Raw genomic sequence first — 14,633 nt, 5'->3', positions numbered from 1 at the left:
ACTCTTTTCTTCAGTGATCTTTTTTAAAAATCATGACATTTATATTGATCTTTATTTAGGTCATAATAATTGCTGTCACCGGACATCTATATATTAACGTTCACCTTTTTTTTTTTTTTTTTTTGAGACAGGATCTCACTGTGTATCCCTGACTGGCCTCACTATGTAGACCAGGCTGACCTCAAAATTCATAAGGATGCTCCTGCCTCTGCCTCCCAAGTGCTAGGATTAAACGTGTGTGTTACCACGTTTAGTCTAGGGTTCACTCTTGATCTTGTATGTTTTATAGGTTTAGAAAGAGGTAGAATGACATGTATCCATAATTGCATTATGCATAGAGTTTTACTGCCCCAAATCCCTGTTCCCACAGTTTTGCCTTCTCCAAATGCCATTTAGTTAGAAGTTATACCTTGCAAACCTTTTTAAACTTGATAACTTGCTTCACTTTAGAACTGAATAATATTCCATTATCTAGATGAAGCAATTTATCCCTGTGCTCACTGGAGGAGATCTCTTTGCTTATAAGTTTAAGCAATTATAAATACAGCGACTAGTTTTTTTTTTTTTTGTTTTTGTTTTTGTTTTTTTTTGTTTTTCGAGACAGGGTTTCTCTGCAGCTTTTTTAGAGCCTGTCCTGGAACTAGCTCTTGTAGACCAGGCTGGCCTCGATACATGCTAGTTTTTATGTGAACATAATTTTTTAGTTATTTGGGTATGAAAACAAGGTAAAAATGTGTGCTGGGTCAGATAGTAAGAGTATGCTTAGTTTGGTAAGAAACCGTCTTCAAAGTGCTTATACCATTGGCATGGACTTGAGAATTCCTGTTACTCTCCTCCATGTTATCCATGATTTGGACATTTGGTATGTAGTTATTTTGGGCCTTTTTTTTTGAGACAAGAGCAGTCTGCAGTCTGAGGTTTTGTAGAGATAACATTCAAGTGGATTTGCAGGGACAGGATCGCCCTTTGGTCTGAGCATTGGTAAGGTGAGAACTCTAGTGGCTGCTGCACTGCTTCTCTGATCCTTCAGCTTTCATCCCCAAAAATCTGACTACGAGTTTTTATTTTTAAGAACAATTAGAATTTGAATCACATACACTCTTTCTCAGTTCTAAGTCAGCGTGAGCTGTGCTTATTTGCAATCTGTTCATGTCCTTTGCTGCCGTGTCTAATCAGGTCTTTTACTCATGCTTTCCCTACTGAGGTAAGCATTTGCATATTTTGGATAATATTTGTTGCCCTGGCTATCCTAGAACTCACTTTGAAACTAGGTTGTCCTTGAACCCTCAGAGATCCATCTGCCTTTGTCTCCCAAATTATGGGATTAAAGGTATGCACTGCCATTCTGGTATTAGCAAATATATAGTCTCCTAATCTTTGGTTTGTCTTGATGTCTTTCACTTTAACAAGCTTAGGTTACTAGTTCTTTCTTTCATGGATTGTACTTTGGGACAGCACCTGAGGTCACTACTATACTCAAGGTCATCTGGTTTTTCTTTTTTAATTTTTTAGGAGTTGATAGTTTTACATTTTATACTTAAATCTGTGTGTATGGGTCTGGTTTTAGCATCATATATAGAGAAGACGATTTTTGTTCTGTTTTATTGCCTTTGGTCTTAGAGATCAGTGGACTGCATTTATCTGGGTGGTTTTATTCCTTTATCTCTGTTCTTTTTTATACATACTGATAATTTTCTTAGTTTAGGTATCACGGTTCTCAGTTTTGTTAATGTTGTGTTAGTTCTTCTGGTCATTTGACTCTAACAAAACTTTATCAGATGGTCAGTATCCACACAATAGTTGTTGGGAATTTTGATTATGGTTATGTTGAGCATGTAAAATTGATATCCAGACTATATTGAGTCTTCCTACCAGTGAGCCTGGACAGTCTCCCCAATTACTTAGGTGAGAAGTCTTACAACCTGCAAAACATTATATGAAATATGTATGTACTTTTGGAGCTTATAGCTATATTTCATTTTATAGTACAAATAAAAATGATACTGTTCTTTAATTTCCAATTTTACTTGTTACATTGAGAAGTGGTTGAATTTTTGTTGTTGGTTGATTGGTTTTTTTGAGATAGGGTTTCTTTTCTTTTTTCGAGACAGGGTTTCTCTGTGTGGCTTTGGAGCCTGTCCTGGAACTAGCTCTGTAGATCAGGCTGGTCTCAACTCACAGAGATCCGCCTGCCTCTGCCTCCCAAGTGCTGGGATTAAAGGCGTGCGCCACCATCGCCCGGCAGATAGAGTTTCTTTGCATAGCCCTTGCTGTACTGGAAATGATTTGTAGACCACGTTGGCCTTGAACTCACAGAGATCCACCTATCTCTGCATCCCAAGTGCTGGGAGTAAAGGTGTGCACCACTACCACCCAACTTTGAGTTTATATGTGTGTGTGTATATATATATATATATATATATATATATATATATATATATATATATATATATATATATGTATGTCTATTCTTATATTCCACAACCATCTTGTAATCACTGATTTTTTTTAAAGGTGACTTTCTTTTGCTCATTCTTCTGAATTTTCTACAGACATGTTATCCTCAGAGGTTTTTCTTTCCTTCCAATCAGCATATCTTTTATTTTCTTTCCTAATTGTATTATCTAAGCTTCTGGTACAGAGTTGAAAGAGACATTGAAGACATTCCTACATTGTCCCTCATCCTAGCAGGGAGACCTTGAGTTTCTCTATGTGTTTTCATGTCTGTTTTCTTGTGATGACTTTGTCAGTTTTTAAAAGCTGAAGCTTGCATTTCTTGGATAAATCCAATTAGTTGAGCATATAATTCTTGCTGTACATTGTTTCATTTGTTGAAAATCTTCGATGTCTCTGTGTAAATGATGTATTGGTCTGTGGATTTTACTTTCCCGTGATGTCTTTGGTCTCATGAGGGTTTTGCTGGGCTCACAGAATGAACTGGGAAGAACTTCTCTGACTCTGTCTTCTGGAAAACTGGTGGAGTCTTTTTTAAATGTCTATAGTTCTTACCAGTAAAGTTATTTGGGCTTTTATATCTGTTTTGCAAGATTGATGATCAGTTTCTTTATAGATTGTGACTTTCAGGTAATTAGTCCATTTCATCTGAATTGCCAAATTTTAGCCAGAGTTGTTCATAAATTACTATCCTTTTAATGTCTCTGATATGTGTGTATGTATAGTATTTTCTCTTTCATTTTTGATTCTAGTAATTTTATATTATTTCTTAGCCTCCTAAAGCCCTCATTTTATTATCTTTTCAATTGTAAAAGGATATATTTAGAGTCAAAACATGTGGAGTCTTTTAAATCTGTTCTGCTCTGTAATTTTTTTTTAAGCAAACCTGGGGACAGCTAAAAAAAAAGTTCTTTAAAAGATGCATTACTTGTGTGTGTGTGATGCATCCAGGTGCCTGTGGAAACCACATGAGGGCATTGGATCCCCTGGAACTGGAGTTGTGAAGTGGGTAATGGGAACTAAAACTCAGGTTTTCTACAATTACTTACCAAGTGTTCTTAGTGGCTAAACCGTCTCTCCAGCCCCATCATCTGGTCACAGAGCCAGCTTTATCTTTAACACCCTCTATTTGTTTCCTTGTTTTAGTTTGATTTCCACTCATCTTTCTGTACTACTTCTGCTTAATTTTAATGACTTAACAGATTAATTACTTAGCTGATAGAGAATGGTCTTGTGCTGACCACCTTTGTTGTACTTACTCTGGCAGCTGCAACTACCACCATCGGTTTACTTTGCCTTTTGTTTCTTTCTTTTTAAAGATTTATTACATATACAATGTTCTGCTTGCATGTATACTTGGAGGCCAGAAGAGGGCACCAGATCTCATTACAGATGGTTGTGAGCCACCATGTGGTTGCTGGGAATTGAACTCTGGACCTCTGGAAGAGCAGCCAGTGCTCTTAACCTCTGAGCCATCTCTCCAGCCCAGCCTTTTGTTTCTTAAGATGAAATCATCAAGGTTACTGATTGCTACAAGTTCACCTCTACCATCTGTACCCAGTGCCATCAAGATCTCTAAGCAACACTTCACTTCATCCCACAACTTCGTTTTTTTTCATCCTATAACCAACCCCTTACGTTAGAGAATTTTATACATAAATATTGTATTTTCATCATTTACACCCACTCTCTCATCCTCTACACTTATGTGCATATGGTGGTCATATTTAAATTCATGACGTCTTTAATTATTATTGTTTTACACACACACACCTACCGAGTAAATGTTTATTTAGGGTTGACCACTTGGAATTAGCACCCATTGTTTGTTTCTCTTCATCTAGGGGCTGGGTTGGGCCATGTTGGGGTGTTATCTGGTGGTGTCATTGTTTAGGTTTTGTTTGGGCAACCTCATGGTAAGATTTCATGAGTGCAACTCCCTGTCATACATAGAAGACACTGTCTCACAGCAGACTTACAGTCCTCTGGCTCTTAAAAATCTTACCACCTTCTCTTTTGTGCCGTTCTGAGTTTATCCTCCAAACTTGAGAAAGTTGTATTTTCTTTCATTTCAAAATGTATTTCAGCTGTTCTGGTACTTATTTTATTCCTTTGTGGTCTAATTTAAGATTTCTTTTAGAATTGTTGAGGTGAGTGTTTTAGTGACTTTTCTTTTGATGTGATCAAAGCAGCTCAAGGGAGAAAGGGTTTATCTGGCTTACAGTTCAAGGGCACAGTCCACCAAGGTGGCAGGCATCTTGAGTGATCCTAGCACATCCACATACAGGGACAGAGAGCAATGCATGCTGCTGCTGCACAGCTGCCTTTCTCCAGTTACATAGTCTTGGATCTTGCCAAAGAAAGGCTACCCACAGTGGGCAGCAACGAATATAATCAACTTCCCACCCCCATGTGCAGAAGCCCATCTCCCAGGTGGTTCTAGAGTCCATCAAGTTGACAGTTGACACCAGCCATCGCAGTTGTTGAGAGCCTCGACTAGCGTCATCTGGAAGCATTGAGATGTGCTGCGCACATGCCTTCTCTTGTTCATTGATGGTGCTCAAGAGTTCACTGAATTAAACTCATGTTTAGTGGTTGTAGGGGGTACATAGCTTAGATTGACAGTTTACGTGTCACCAAGTCTTTTGTCTTCTACTTGCCAGTCAGGTAAGGGTCAGTTGTTTCTTCAAAGATTGTTGCTATGATTTGAATGTTTGTGTGTCCCACAAAACTCAAGTTCAAATTTAACCCTCCCTGATTTAATTAAAAGGAGAGGCCTTTAAGAGGTGATTGGACCTCTCACCCTTACAAAGCCTTTAACCTTTTTAAACCTTTTTTCCTTCCACTATTTAAATCCAGAGATTTAAAATTCTCTCCTACGAGTGGACACCAGGTCTGTTCCTAGCATATAAGACCCTGCTGGTGGCCTGAGTTTGCATTTTCGTTTCTAGAATCTCATCTGGTGTTTATAAAGATCCAGTGTTAGAATAGCCAAATGATTGAGACAATTTCTTAAGACATGTGGCTTTTATGAATTGTGGTTTTCTTATGTATCTTTGTGTCTGCTCTGTTTTAACTTTGTTCTGTTTGGGGAAGTATGTTTTAAATGTAGGTTCTTTCACCAACTTGTTTCAAATATTACTTCTTCCCTCTTTTGGTCTGCACCCTCTCCATCTCTTCCCCTTCTCCTATTGTTACCAAGAGCTCACCCCATGCTCTCACAAGGGCACTGGGGAGAGAGGACTGTTCGCATTTCACAGCTAAGGAAGAAAGGCTCTATTTAGTGAATATAGAAAGTGTAGAGGTTGTGCATATGGTGGATAACCTTGTACTCTGCCACGAGAATTGGGGTTCCCTGAACTCTTATGCCATGCTTAGGTATTAGCTCTCTGTCAAACTAACAATGTTTTTTTAAATTTGCTGACATGCTTTTCTGCTTCCATTCTGTAGATTTATAATGGTCTTCAGTTGCCAAAGAAGGTTGTGGATGCCAAGAGAAAGGTAACCAGTTTCTCCAGTGCAGTCGGATGCCTGTAGCAGTCCACCTTGGCTGGCTGCAGACATGGCAGACATGGCCAGCTACAAGGATTCTGCCTCCAGTCGCCATCTGCGGTTTAAATTACAGAGCCTGAGCCGCCGCCTCGATGAGTTGGAGGAAGCCACAAAAAACCTCCAGAAAGCTGAGGATGAGCTCCTGGACCTCCAGGACAAGGTAATCCAGGCAGAGGGCAGCAACTCCAGCATGCTGGCTGAGATCGAGGTGCTGCGCCAGCGGGTACTGAAGATTGAAGGTAAAGATGAGGAAATCAAGAGAGCAGAGGACCTGTGTCATACGATGAAGGAGAAACTTGAAGAGGAGGAAAACCTTACCCGAGAGCTAAAATCTGAGATTGAGTGGCTTCAGAAACGAATGGCTGATCTAGAGAAGCTAGAGGAGGCTCTGAGCAGGAGCAAGAACGAATGTTCCCAGCTTTGTTTGAGCCTGAATGAAGAGAGAAATCTGACCAAGAAAATCTCTTCTGAGTTGGAAACGCTCAGAGTCAAAGTAAAAGACCTGGAATCTTCAGAGGACCGCTTGGATAAAACTGAGCAAAGTTTAGTATCAGAATTAGAAAAGCTAAAATCACTAACCCTGAGCTTTGTAAATGAAAGAAAATACTTGAATGAAAAGGAGAAAGAAAATGAAAAATTAATAAGAGAGCTTACTCAAAAACTGGAGCAGAATAAGAAAATGAACCGAGATCATACAAGGAATGCTTCTACCCTTCTGGAGAGGAGTGACCTGCGTATTGAGGATGGCATCTCCTCCACACTGCCATCCAAAGAATCCAGAAGGAAGGGCAGTCTGGACTACCTAAAGCAGGTTGAGAATGAAACCAGAGACAAATCAGAAAATGAAAAGAACCGGAACCAGGAGGACAACAAAGTCAAAGACCTCAACCAAGAGATTCAGAAACTTAAGACACAAATCAAACACTTTGAATCTTTGGAAGAGGAGCTTAAGAAAATGAGGGCTAAAAACAATGACCTTCAGGATAATTACCTAACTGAGCTGAATAAAAACAGAATCTTAGCTAGCCAGCTAGAGGAGATAAAGCTGCAAGTCAAGAAACAGAAAGAGTTAGGAAATGGGGACATTGAAGGGGAAGATGCTTTCTTATTGGGCAGAGGCAGGCACGAGAGGACTAAGTTCAGAGGCCATGGGGCTGAGGCACCCATGTCCAGGCACACATCCCGGGAACTGTCTCCTCAACATAAGCGGGAAAGGATCCGGAACAGGGAGTTTGCTCTCAATAATGAAAACTATTCTCTAAGCAACAAGCAGGCTTCTTCTCCTATTTTCACCAACAGAAGGGCAGCAAAAGCTTCTAACACGGGAGTGGGTACAGACAGTGGACCTCAAGAGACAAAGAGAGCTGAAGACCGATTTTTACCTGGGTCCTCTCAGAGTGAAGGGAAAAAGAATAGGGAGCAGCCATCAGTGCTTAGCCGTTACCCTCCTGCTGCCCAGGAGCACAGTAAAGTTTGGAAGGGAACTCCCAAGCCAGGCACTGAGAGTGGACTTAAGGGGAAAGTTGAGAAGACAACTCGAACATTCAATGACTCCACCCATGGGTCTGTTCCCAATGATACAATGGGTAGAGGTGATAAGACTTCTGAGACCTCTGAGGCATACTGTGGGAAGAGGGGACAGGTGCCTGGCAATGGAAGTCAAGTTACTCAGGCTGTAGATTCTGGCTGTTCTAAGACCACCGGAGCTCTGTCCTCATCCCGAAGAGCCTCCTCAGAAGGGATTTCTAAGGGCAAAAAGGCTGCTAATGGCCTGGAGGCTGATGCCAATTTTCCAAATTCTAAAGCTCCTATTTTATCAAAGTATCCTTATAGTTCAAGAAGCCAAGAAAATATACTTCAGGGCTTTTCCGTGCCAAATAAAGAAGGAGTTGATCAGTCTGTAGCAGTTGTAATGGAAGACAGCAGCCAGCATGAAGCCCTGAGGTGTCGTGTCATCAAATCCAGTGACAGAGAGAAGCCAGACTCGGATGATGACTTGGACATAGACTCTCTTGTTACTGCCAAGTTGGTGAGCACAACTATCACTCCAGAGCCAGAGCCCAAACAACAGCCAAACTCTAGAGAAAAGGTCAAGTCCCGAGGGGGACCTAGGACTGCCCTATTTGAAAATGATAAAAATGCTGCAATAGAAAATGAATCTGTGAAATCTACCAGTGCTTCCTCCAATACTGTAGAATTGCCAGATGCCAATGGTGCTGGGGTAAAAAACCAAAGGCCCTTCAGCCCTAGAGAGGCCCTGCGGTCTAGAGCAATTATAAAACCTGTTATCATTGATAAGGATGTGAAAAAAATCATGGGAGGATCTGGATCTGAGGTTGCCCTAGAGAAGCAGAAATCCACCTCTAAACCGGTGCCAAGCAAAGTAACAAGCAGCATCACCATCTACCCCACCGACAACAGTGGCCCTAGAGCCGTCCCAGGAGAGGCCCCAAGGGAGAGGCACACCTCCACCAGCAACATCCAGGTGGGGCCCCCAGAGCTTACAGCAGCTAGCAACCATGTCAACTCCCCCCTCGAGCTCTCTATTCATAAACATGACATTACCTTGCAGCTCACAGAAGCTGAAAGAATGGGAGATGGCTCTCCAAAGAATAGACCAGAGACAGTGGTCTCTCGGAGCAGCATTGTAATTAAGCCATCCGATTCTGTAGAGAGGAATAGTCATGCCCCCCCAGCGGAGACAATCAGGTGGAAAAGCCACAGTGCCTCTTCAGAGGTGGGCTGTTCAGACGCCAGACACGTCACTGTGCGGAATGCCTGGAAGAGTAAGCGAGACTTGAAATGTTCAGAAGACACTCAAACTCGAGTAGGTAGGCATATGGAATCTACCAATGCCTACACACAGAGGTCTTCCACAGACTTCTTAGAGCTTGAACAGCCCAGGTCCCTCCCTTCTGAACAGGGCATTCGAAAGGTAGGAAATGCAGGGGATGCTCCTGAACTTTCCTCCAGAAGGACCCAAAGTAGCCTCACCGCATCAGAAGTTCTCACCCGGAGGAATCGGATAGGAGACGCCATCACAGCCTCCTCCTGGAACCACTCAGTAAGCATGGTGAGCTTCACTTTCCTTCCTCTTCTATTTCCCTCAGCCTCCATCTGTTCAGTCTAGGATTTAGGGAACCCAGGATGCTGGGAAATACCGAGTCTCGGGTTTGGCAGAAAGCAGCATGGCTTCCAGCACCCCTCACTAGTTTGTTTCCATTTTGCTTTCACATGAGGAGGGGAGGCAAACAAAGTGGCGTTTGTTCCTGTAGATCCAGAGCAAACAGAAACCTCCTGGGTACCTGTGGATGGCAATGAACAGGTTTTTTTCTGTCCTGCCCCAGTTGGTCAGCAGGTCTCTGTGGGCAGCCACAGGGGAAGTGAGAGCTTTATATCCAAGTGTCACTTTCTTTTGTCCCAGATGGGCCTGATCCATTGTATTGTCTGTGTGAGTGCTTCCATGTGGCTCGTTAAAGGACGGATGAAACCAGAACCGAGTGTCAGAACAGAGAAGGCCCCAGGAGTGTCTTGGACCTGAACCCCATGACCATGAAAATGTCTTACCTCTAGACAAATACCTTTTAAAAATTCACATTAAGTTTTGTTTCTTTAGTGCATATGGGTATTTTGTTTGCATGTATGTCTGTGTACCAAGTCTTTACCTGGTACCGCAGAGGCTAGGAGAGGGTCAGACACCCTGGAACTAGAGTTAATGATGGTTGTGAGTTGCCATGTGGGTGATGGGAATCTAACCTAGATCTTCTGGAAGCGTAGGCAGTGTTCTTAACCATCGAGACTTCTCTCCAGCCCATACTAGCACTTTTTTAAAAGGAAGGCGACTGTGGGTTAACTGGAAGAGCTTGTCAATCTTTTAGGTTGACATTTGGCTTCACCCATTGTCCCTTAAAACAGCACTGTGAACAGTACCGTTTCTACTTTCCACCTGTGAGCGTAAAGATGAGGTCACAGACAAGGTGCCTTATTGAAGGTTGTCCAGATGAATAAACCCGAGTGCAGATTGGAACCTAAGATTCCTCTGTGGAATGCCTCTCTACCCTGGCTGCCTACCTTTTCTGCTCATATTCATTACTATTTGACAAAGAATATTGGCAAGGCAGAATTCCAAGAGTGGGGAGAAAGATGCCTATCTCAAGTCTTAAGGATTTGCTGAGGTCTCAGGGAGCTACAAGCCAAGGGACAGAATAGTATAAGAGGAAAGCGAGTAGTTTTCTCATAGATCATACACAGGAACTAAAGAGCTAACTTTCTCTTCAGCATACTCCTGCCATGCAGCAAGAAAGTGGCTCTCACATATGCCACCTGGGGTCCTGCTCCCATACACCTGTTCTATGCCAGAGCCTAGAACAGGCTTCTGTTCAGTTAGGGCCTCTTGGTATCCTCAGTTCTTTATTTCCAAGGGGTTTTATACCGACTTGTGCCCTACCACCACCACAAAAAAGAAAAGGTCTTTGCAGTTACTGTGTAATGTAGTGTCTATTCCAGGTGGGAGAGCTTACCAGAGTGGAAGAGACCCTGTACCGTCTCTGCAGCTCACTTTCTATTTGTGTTACTCATTGGCACAGGAGGAAGGGGAGGACAGCACGTCTGTTATCAGCAGGCGAGTGCACAGCGCCTTGGAGCATTCTGAGCTGCCTGGGAAGCAGGGGTTGCCAGAGCCTGAGCGAGTCTGGGCTGAGGAGCGACTACAGCCAGCCAGGCCTCACGCTGAGGAAGACTGAGCCAGCTAGGTGAAGTCTGCTGTTTCTTCCCTTCTCCTGCTTCTCAGCTCTTCCCCTTTTGTGGCCTGTGAAGGATCCAGGGCCAGTTGTTAATCAGACTAGACACAAAGGCCTTGGCTGGGAGACTGTAGAGAGCCAGGCTATGGCTCAGGTAATTTTTGCCAATTGTCCAGATAGGATCAGAGACTACAAACCAGTCACTCAGGCCCAGCCTTCCCTGATGCATGAGTAGTCCTCTCTCCTGTCCCTATTCCCAAGGTAGCATGGACCACTCTCAGACCCCAAAATGGGAAGTGATAGAAACCCATCACCATATAGAGGCAGCCAAAGCTCTCTTCTCTGCTCCTTGGTGAGCTGTTTGTATATCAAAGCCCAGCCCCCTTCGCCGAGTAGTTGATGCCGATTTGTCTCCTTACCATATCCAGTGGGCTCCTTGTTTGCCCTAAGAACCATCAGCCATCAATTCCATCTAGGGGGCTTACATTCCTGTCTGAGTTCTTGAGAATTTGAAAACAGAAAAAGGGTTTGTGCTGCTGTCCCTAAGTAATTATGGGATTACCCTTATGTTGAAGCTTCCCTGACTTGGCTTTTGGCTAACCAGTTTCTGGGAGGCAGAGCATGATACCAAATGGAATGACACCGTCCTCCAACTCCAGCTCTTGGCTCACCTTCCAAAGGCATCGGAAACAGATCTCATGCATCTCCTTTCCTGGGCACAAACGTTGCTGCTGGCATCACCTCGGCTCTCCCCAGGGGCTGGAAACTTCAGTTGACTTCTCATCATTCTCATCTTGGGAAAATCCCTAGACTGAGCTGGCTGATTCAGGATACTCTGCCTTCTAGGAAGTGCCCAGCAAGTGGGAACGCAAACAAGAACAAGTGAATTCCTTTAGTCACTCCACAAGCAATAGCTCCATGAAAGAAAGGCATGGACTGACTGCTCTCTCCCATTCCTCTTCCGCCCCATGGAAGAGGCCTCGCACTTTACCATGCTGACTGCTGATGCTCCATTCCCACAAAAGCAAGCCCTTATGTCTACGAGTAAATCATTATTTCAGTGATTTCATTGGAGGAAAGCCAATATCTCTGCCTGTTAAGGGCCTCAGATTTATGCAGTTCAAAGTGCATTAAGCCTTTTAGGAAGGCAAATAAATAAAAAAAAACTTATCTCCTTATACCAACTACATGGGGAGGTTAAGAACTGTTTGCTTGTCGCTGGAGTTTTGAAGCATTCTTTCAGTTCAAAGGGCTCCTCCATGGCTGCCTTTGTGAAATGGATGTCACTGTCTCATCACTAGCAGTCTGGAAGCCACTTCCCCATCTCTCCTGGCTTGTCACTCCTCGCTCTGTGACCTTTGGCAAATCATTGTCTTCTTGGAGCCTCAGTTTCCCCTATCTTTAAAATGAGTTCTTTGTTGGTTTTTCATTTGTTGCTCGCATGTGTGTACACATGTGCATGCTGTATTGAACCTAGGACGTGGCATGCTAGGCAAGTGTTCTGCCACTGCTGCTTCACAGCTCAAATGAGTTCTTTGGAGCGGATGACCTCTAAGGCCTTAACTTTGGTGTTCCAAACTTGTTTTCACCATGCTGCGTGAGCTGACTCTTGCTTTTGGAAGGTGATGTTCACAGGAGGCTGGGGAATGTCTTTCTGCCTTCAGTTGTCTTCCTGGTCTTATACTTTCTCCTCATGTTTCTGTCATGGGGGTGAGCTCAGAGAACTCTGTAAGGCCTGTCTTCAGTCTGAGGTGAAGGGATTAGATTGGGTGGTCTCAGGTCTATGTGGCACCAGTGTCCCCCAGTGCCACGCTTCCTGGCTTTCAAGCTAGGTGCTTTCTGTAACACAGATCTGTTTGATTCCTGTTTCCGTGCCTCTCCTGTGAATTTCCTGGCTACAGGGAAGACTCAGGACATCCTCAGGAGGACTGAGTAATCTCCTCCACACTTCCTCAGCACACACACTGGCACCATCTGCCCTTGTCTGCATCAGACTCAGCCATCCTGCCAGGGTGTGGGGAGATCTACTGTGTTTGCTTTTTTGTTTTTTGAATCCCCAGGGACAGGAACAACTTGCTAGCACTTCTGTTATAATGGAGTTTTGCTAACCTGAGGGCATTGCCATGTGTCTTGCCTCCATATCCCAACTTGATGTACAACTAGGATAGTGTTTTCAAGATCTGTTCCTGCTGCTGCTTTTGGGTCACTGGCCAGAACTCCTTCGCTCAAAGCTGCAACCTCTCACTTTCAGTCCCCCTGCCACTCTCCTGTGCCAGTCGGCAGCCCTGAGTTCAAAGGAAGCAGACCTCTGTGGCGGTCCACTGAAGAGTGTAGGGAACTAAGTCTGTGGATCTTCTCTGCAGATAGAAACAAGGGCACCAAGCCCTGCTTCAAAAGATAACACCAATAATTTTTGTCTTTGGGTGTTGAGCCCTGTATTCTGGTGCTGTAGCTCCTGGTGCCAAAGTCTGGATCTTTCCACGTTTTAGTAGCACCAACATCTGCTGCTATTTGAAATGTTCTGTGGAAAAGGGACAGCAGTGGGCTGCCATTTTGAAAATCCGAGTGCAATAGCATTTGATTGTAACAATTATTTCAGGATATTATTTCTTTAATCTGCACACTTTGTTGAACCGCTGTAAAGTAGATTTTATTTTTAAATGCCTTCAGCATTGCAGACAACAATGTTTATACTAAGCAAGTGAAATTTGAAGGGTTTGGTTCCTCTGTGCTTCCCGTGGAATTCCAAGGGTGGAAGGCACATCACTTCTGAAAAAAAGATCACCAAGATTTAACCTTTGAGTCCAAGCTGGATGTTAGAGGAAGCCTCCAAATAGAAGGAAGACCCATAGTCAAACTGTTGTCTAAGCAAGCCAAATATTCCCTTAATCCCCAACAGGCTCATTTTTATGACAAGTGCTTCTCTTCAGTAGTCTCGGTAGATGGCTGAATTGAGCCAGCAGGTGTGTATCCAACAGTTCTGAGTTAGAAGAACTTGGTTCTAGAACTGCTTGGCTGGTGTCCTCTACCCGCTGCTGTTCCCTGCCACTTGGGTAATGAAACGGTCAGAAAAGGCTGCAGGGCGGCAGGCAGGAAGCCATGCTAGGTCTGTTTCTGTGGCAGTGGAACAGTTCAGAGTATGAGCTAAAGGGATTTGTGTGGGGCCAAGGCTACAGGCAAGCTTGCACACCAGCCATCCCTATCCTGCAGCAGGGGCCGGTGCCTAGAGTAGGAACGGACTTCTTGTCCTGGGCAGTGTCAGTTAGATTCAGTGGGTCAGTAAAGAAGCAGGGACAGAGGCTGGCCCCTGGCTGCCTGTGTCGGCATGGGTTCTTTCCCTGACAAAGACTGCTTTGTAAGAGCTGCTTTCTAGGGATTATCTTTTGAACACCCTGAATGGGGAACAGGGTTCTCAACACCTCAACCAAGGTCATAGGAAAGAGGTCCTATTTTCCTGCTGCTTCACAGCTCAGAACATGTATTGAATGGAATGTATTTTTAAGAGAATAAAGTCTATTTTTTGTATTTTAAAGATTGGGAGGGCTATGAAGATAGCCCTTAAATAAACTTACGCATGATCAGCCCTTTACTGGGGCCTCAGCTCTGTTGGTCCATACCTGCTTGTCCAGGCAAGTGGCTCTGGCTTCACCTCTGCCCCTTGGAGTCTAGGTGCAGCAGCTTCTACATTCCTGCTCCAAGTACGGGACCAGAGAGGCCAGGAACTGCCTCTGGAAAGCAGGGCACAGCCACGGGCAGTGGCTCAGGGCTCCTTGGGTGCATGTGTATAGTTGAAGCTGCCTGTCTGCATGTGTCCTTAGGCTGTAATGCTCTCTGTTGGCTCTGCAGCACAATATTGTAACCAATAAAGCTCCCTCGTTTCTATATGCT

The 14,633-nt window shown here is 43.9% G+C and overlaps 1 protein-coding gene across 3 annotated transcripts in view; it reads left to right on the top strand.

Moving 5' to 3' along the window:
* The window catches only part of Luzp1 (leucine zipper protein 1), a 56,635-nt gene extending 42,002 nt beyond the window's left edge, over positions 1-14,633 (top strand). For 2 of the 3 annotated variants that reach the window (XM_038334472.1, XM_038334470.1), the window contains 2 exons: positions 5,905-9,079; positions 10,593-11,189. In XM_038334472.1, the coding sequence (XP_038190400.1) occupies positions 6,017-9,079; positions 10,593-10,748 (3,219 nt within the window). In that variant the 5' untranslated portion in view covers positions 5,905-6,016 and the 3' untranslated portion in view covers positions 10,749-11,189. Of the gene's footprint in view, positions 1-5,904; positions 9,080-10,592; positions 11,190-11,320 lie in introns of those variants that run through there. The other variant, XM_038334471.1, reaches the window with a different exon arrangement.

This window comes from Arvicola amphibius, chromosome 6 (assembly GCF_903992535.2).
Source record: "Arvicola amphibius chromosome 6, mArvAmp1.2, whole genome shotgun sequence".
NCBI lineage: Eukaryota > Metazoa > Chordata > Mammalia > Rodentia > Cricetidae > Arvicola > Arvicola amphibius.
The sequence above is the reverse complement of the archived record's forward strand: the minus strand, read 5'-3'. Positions and strand labels throughout refer to the sequence as shown.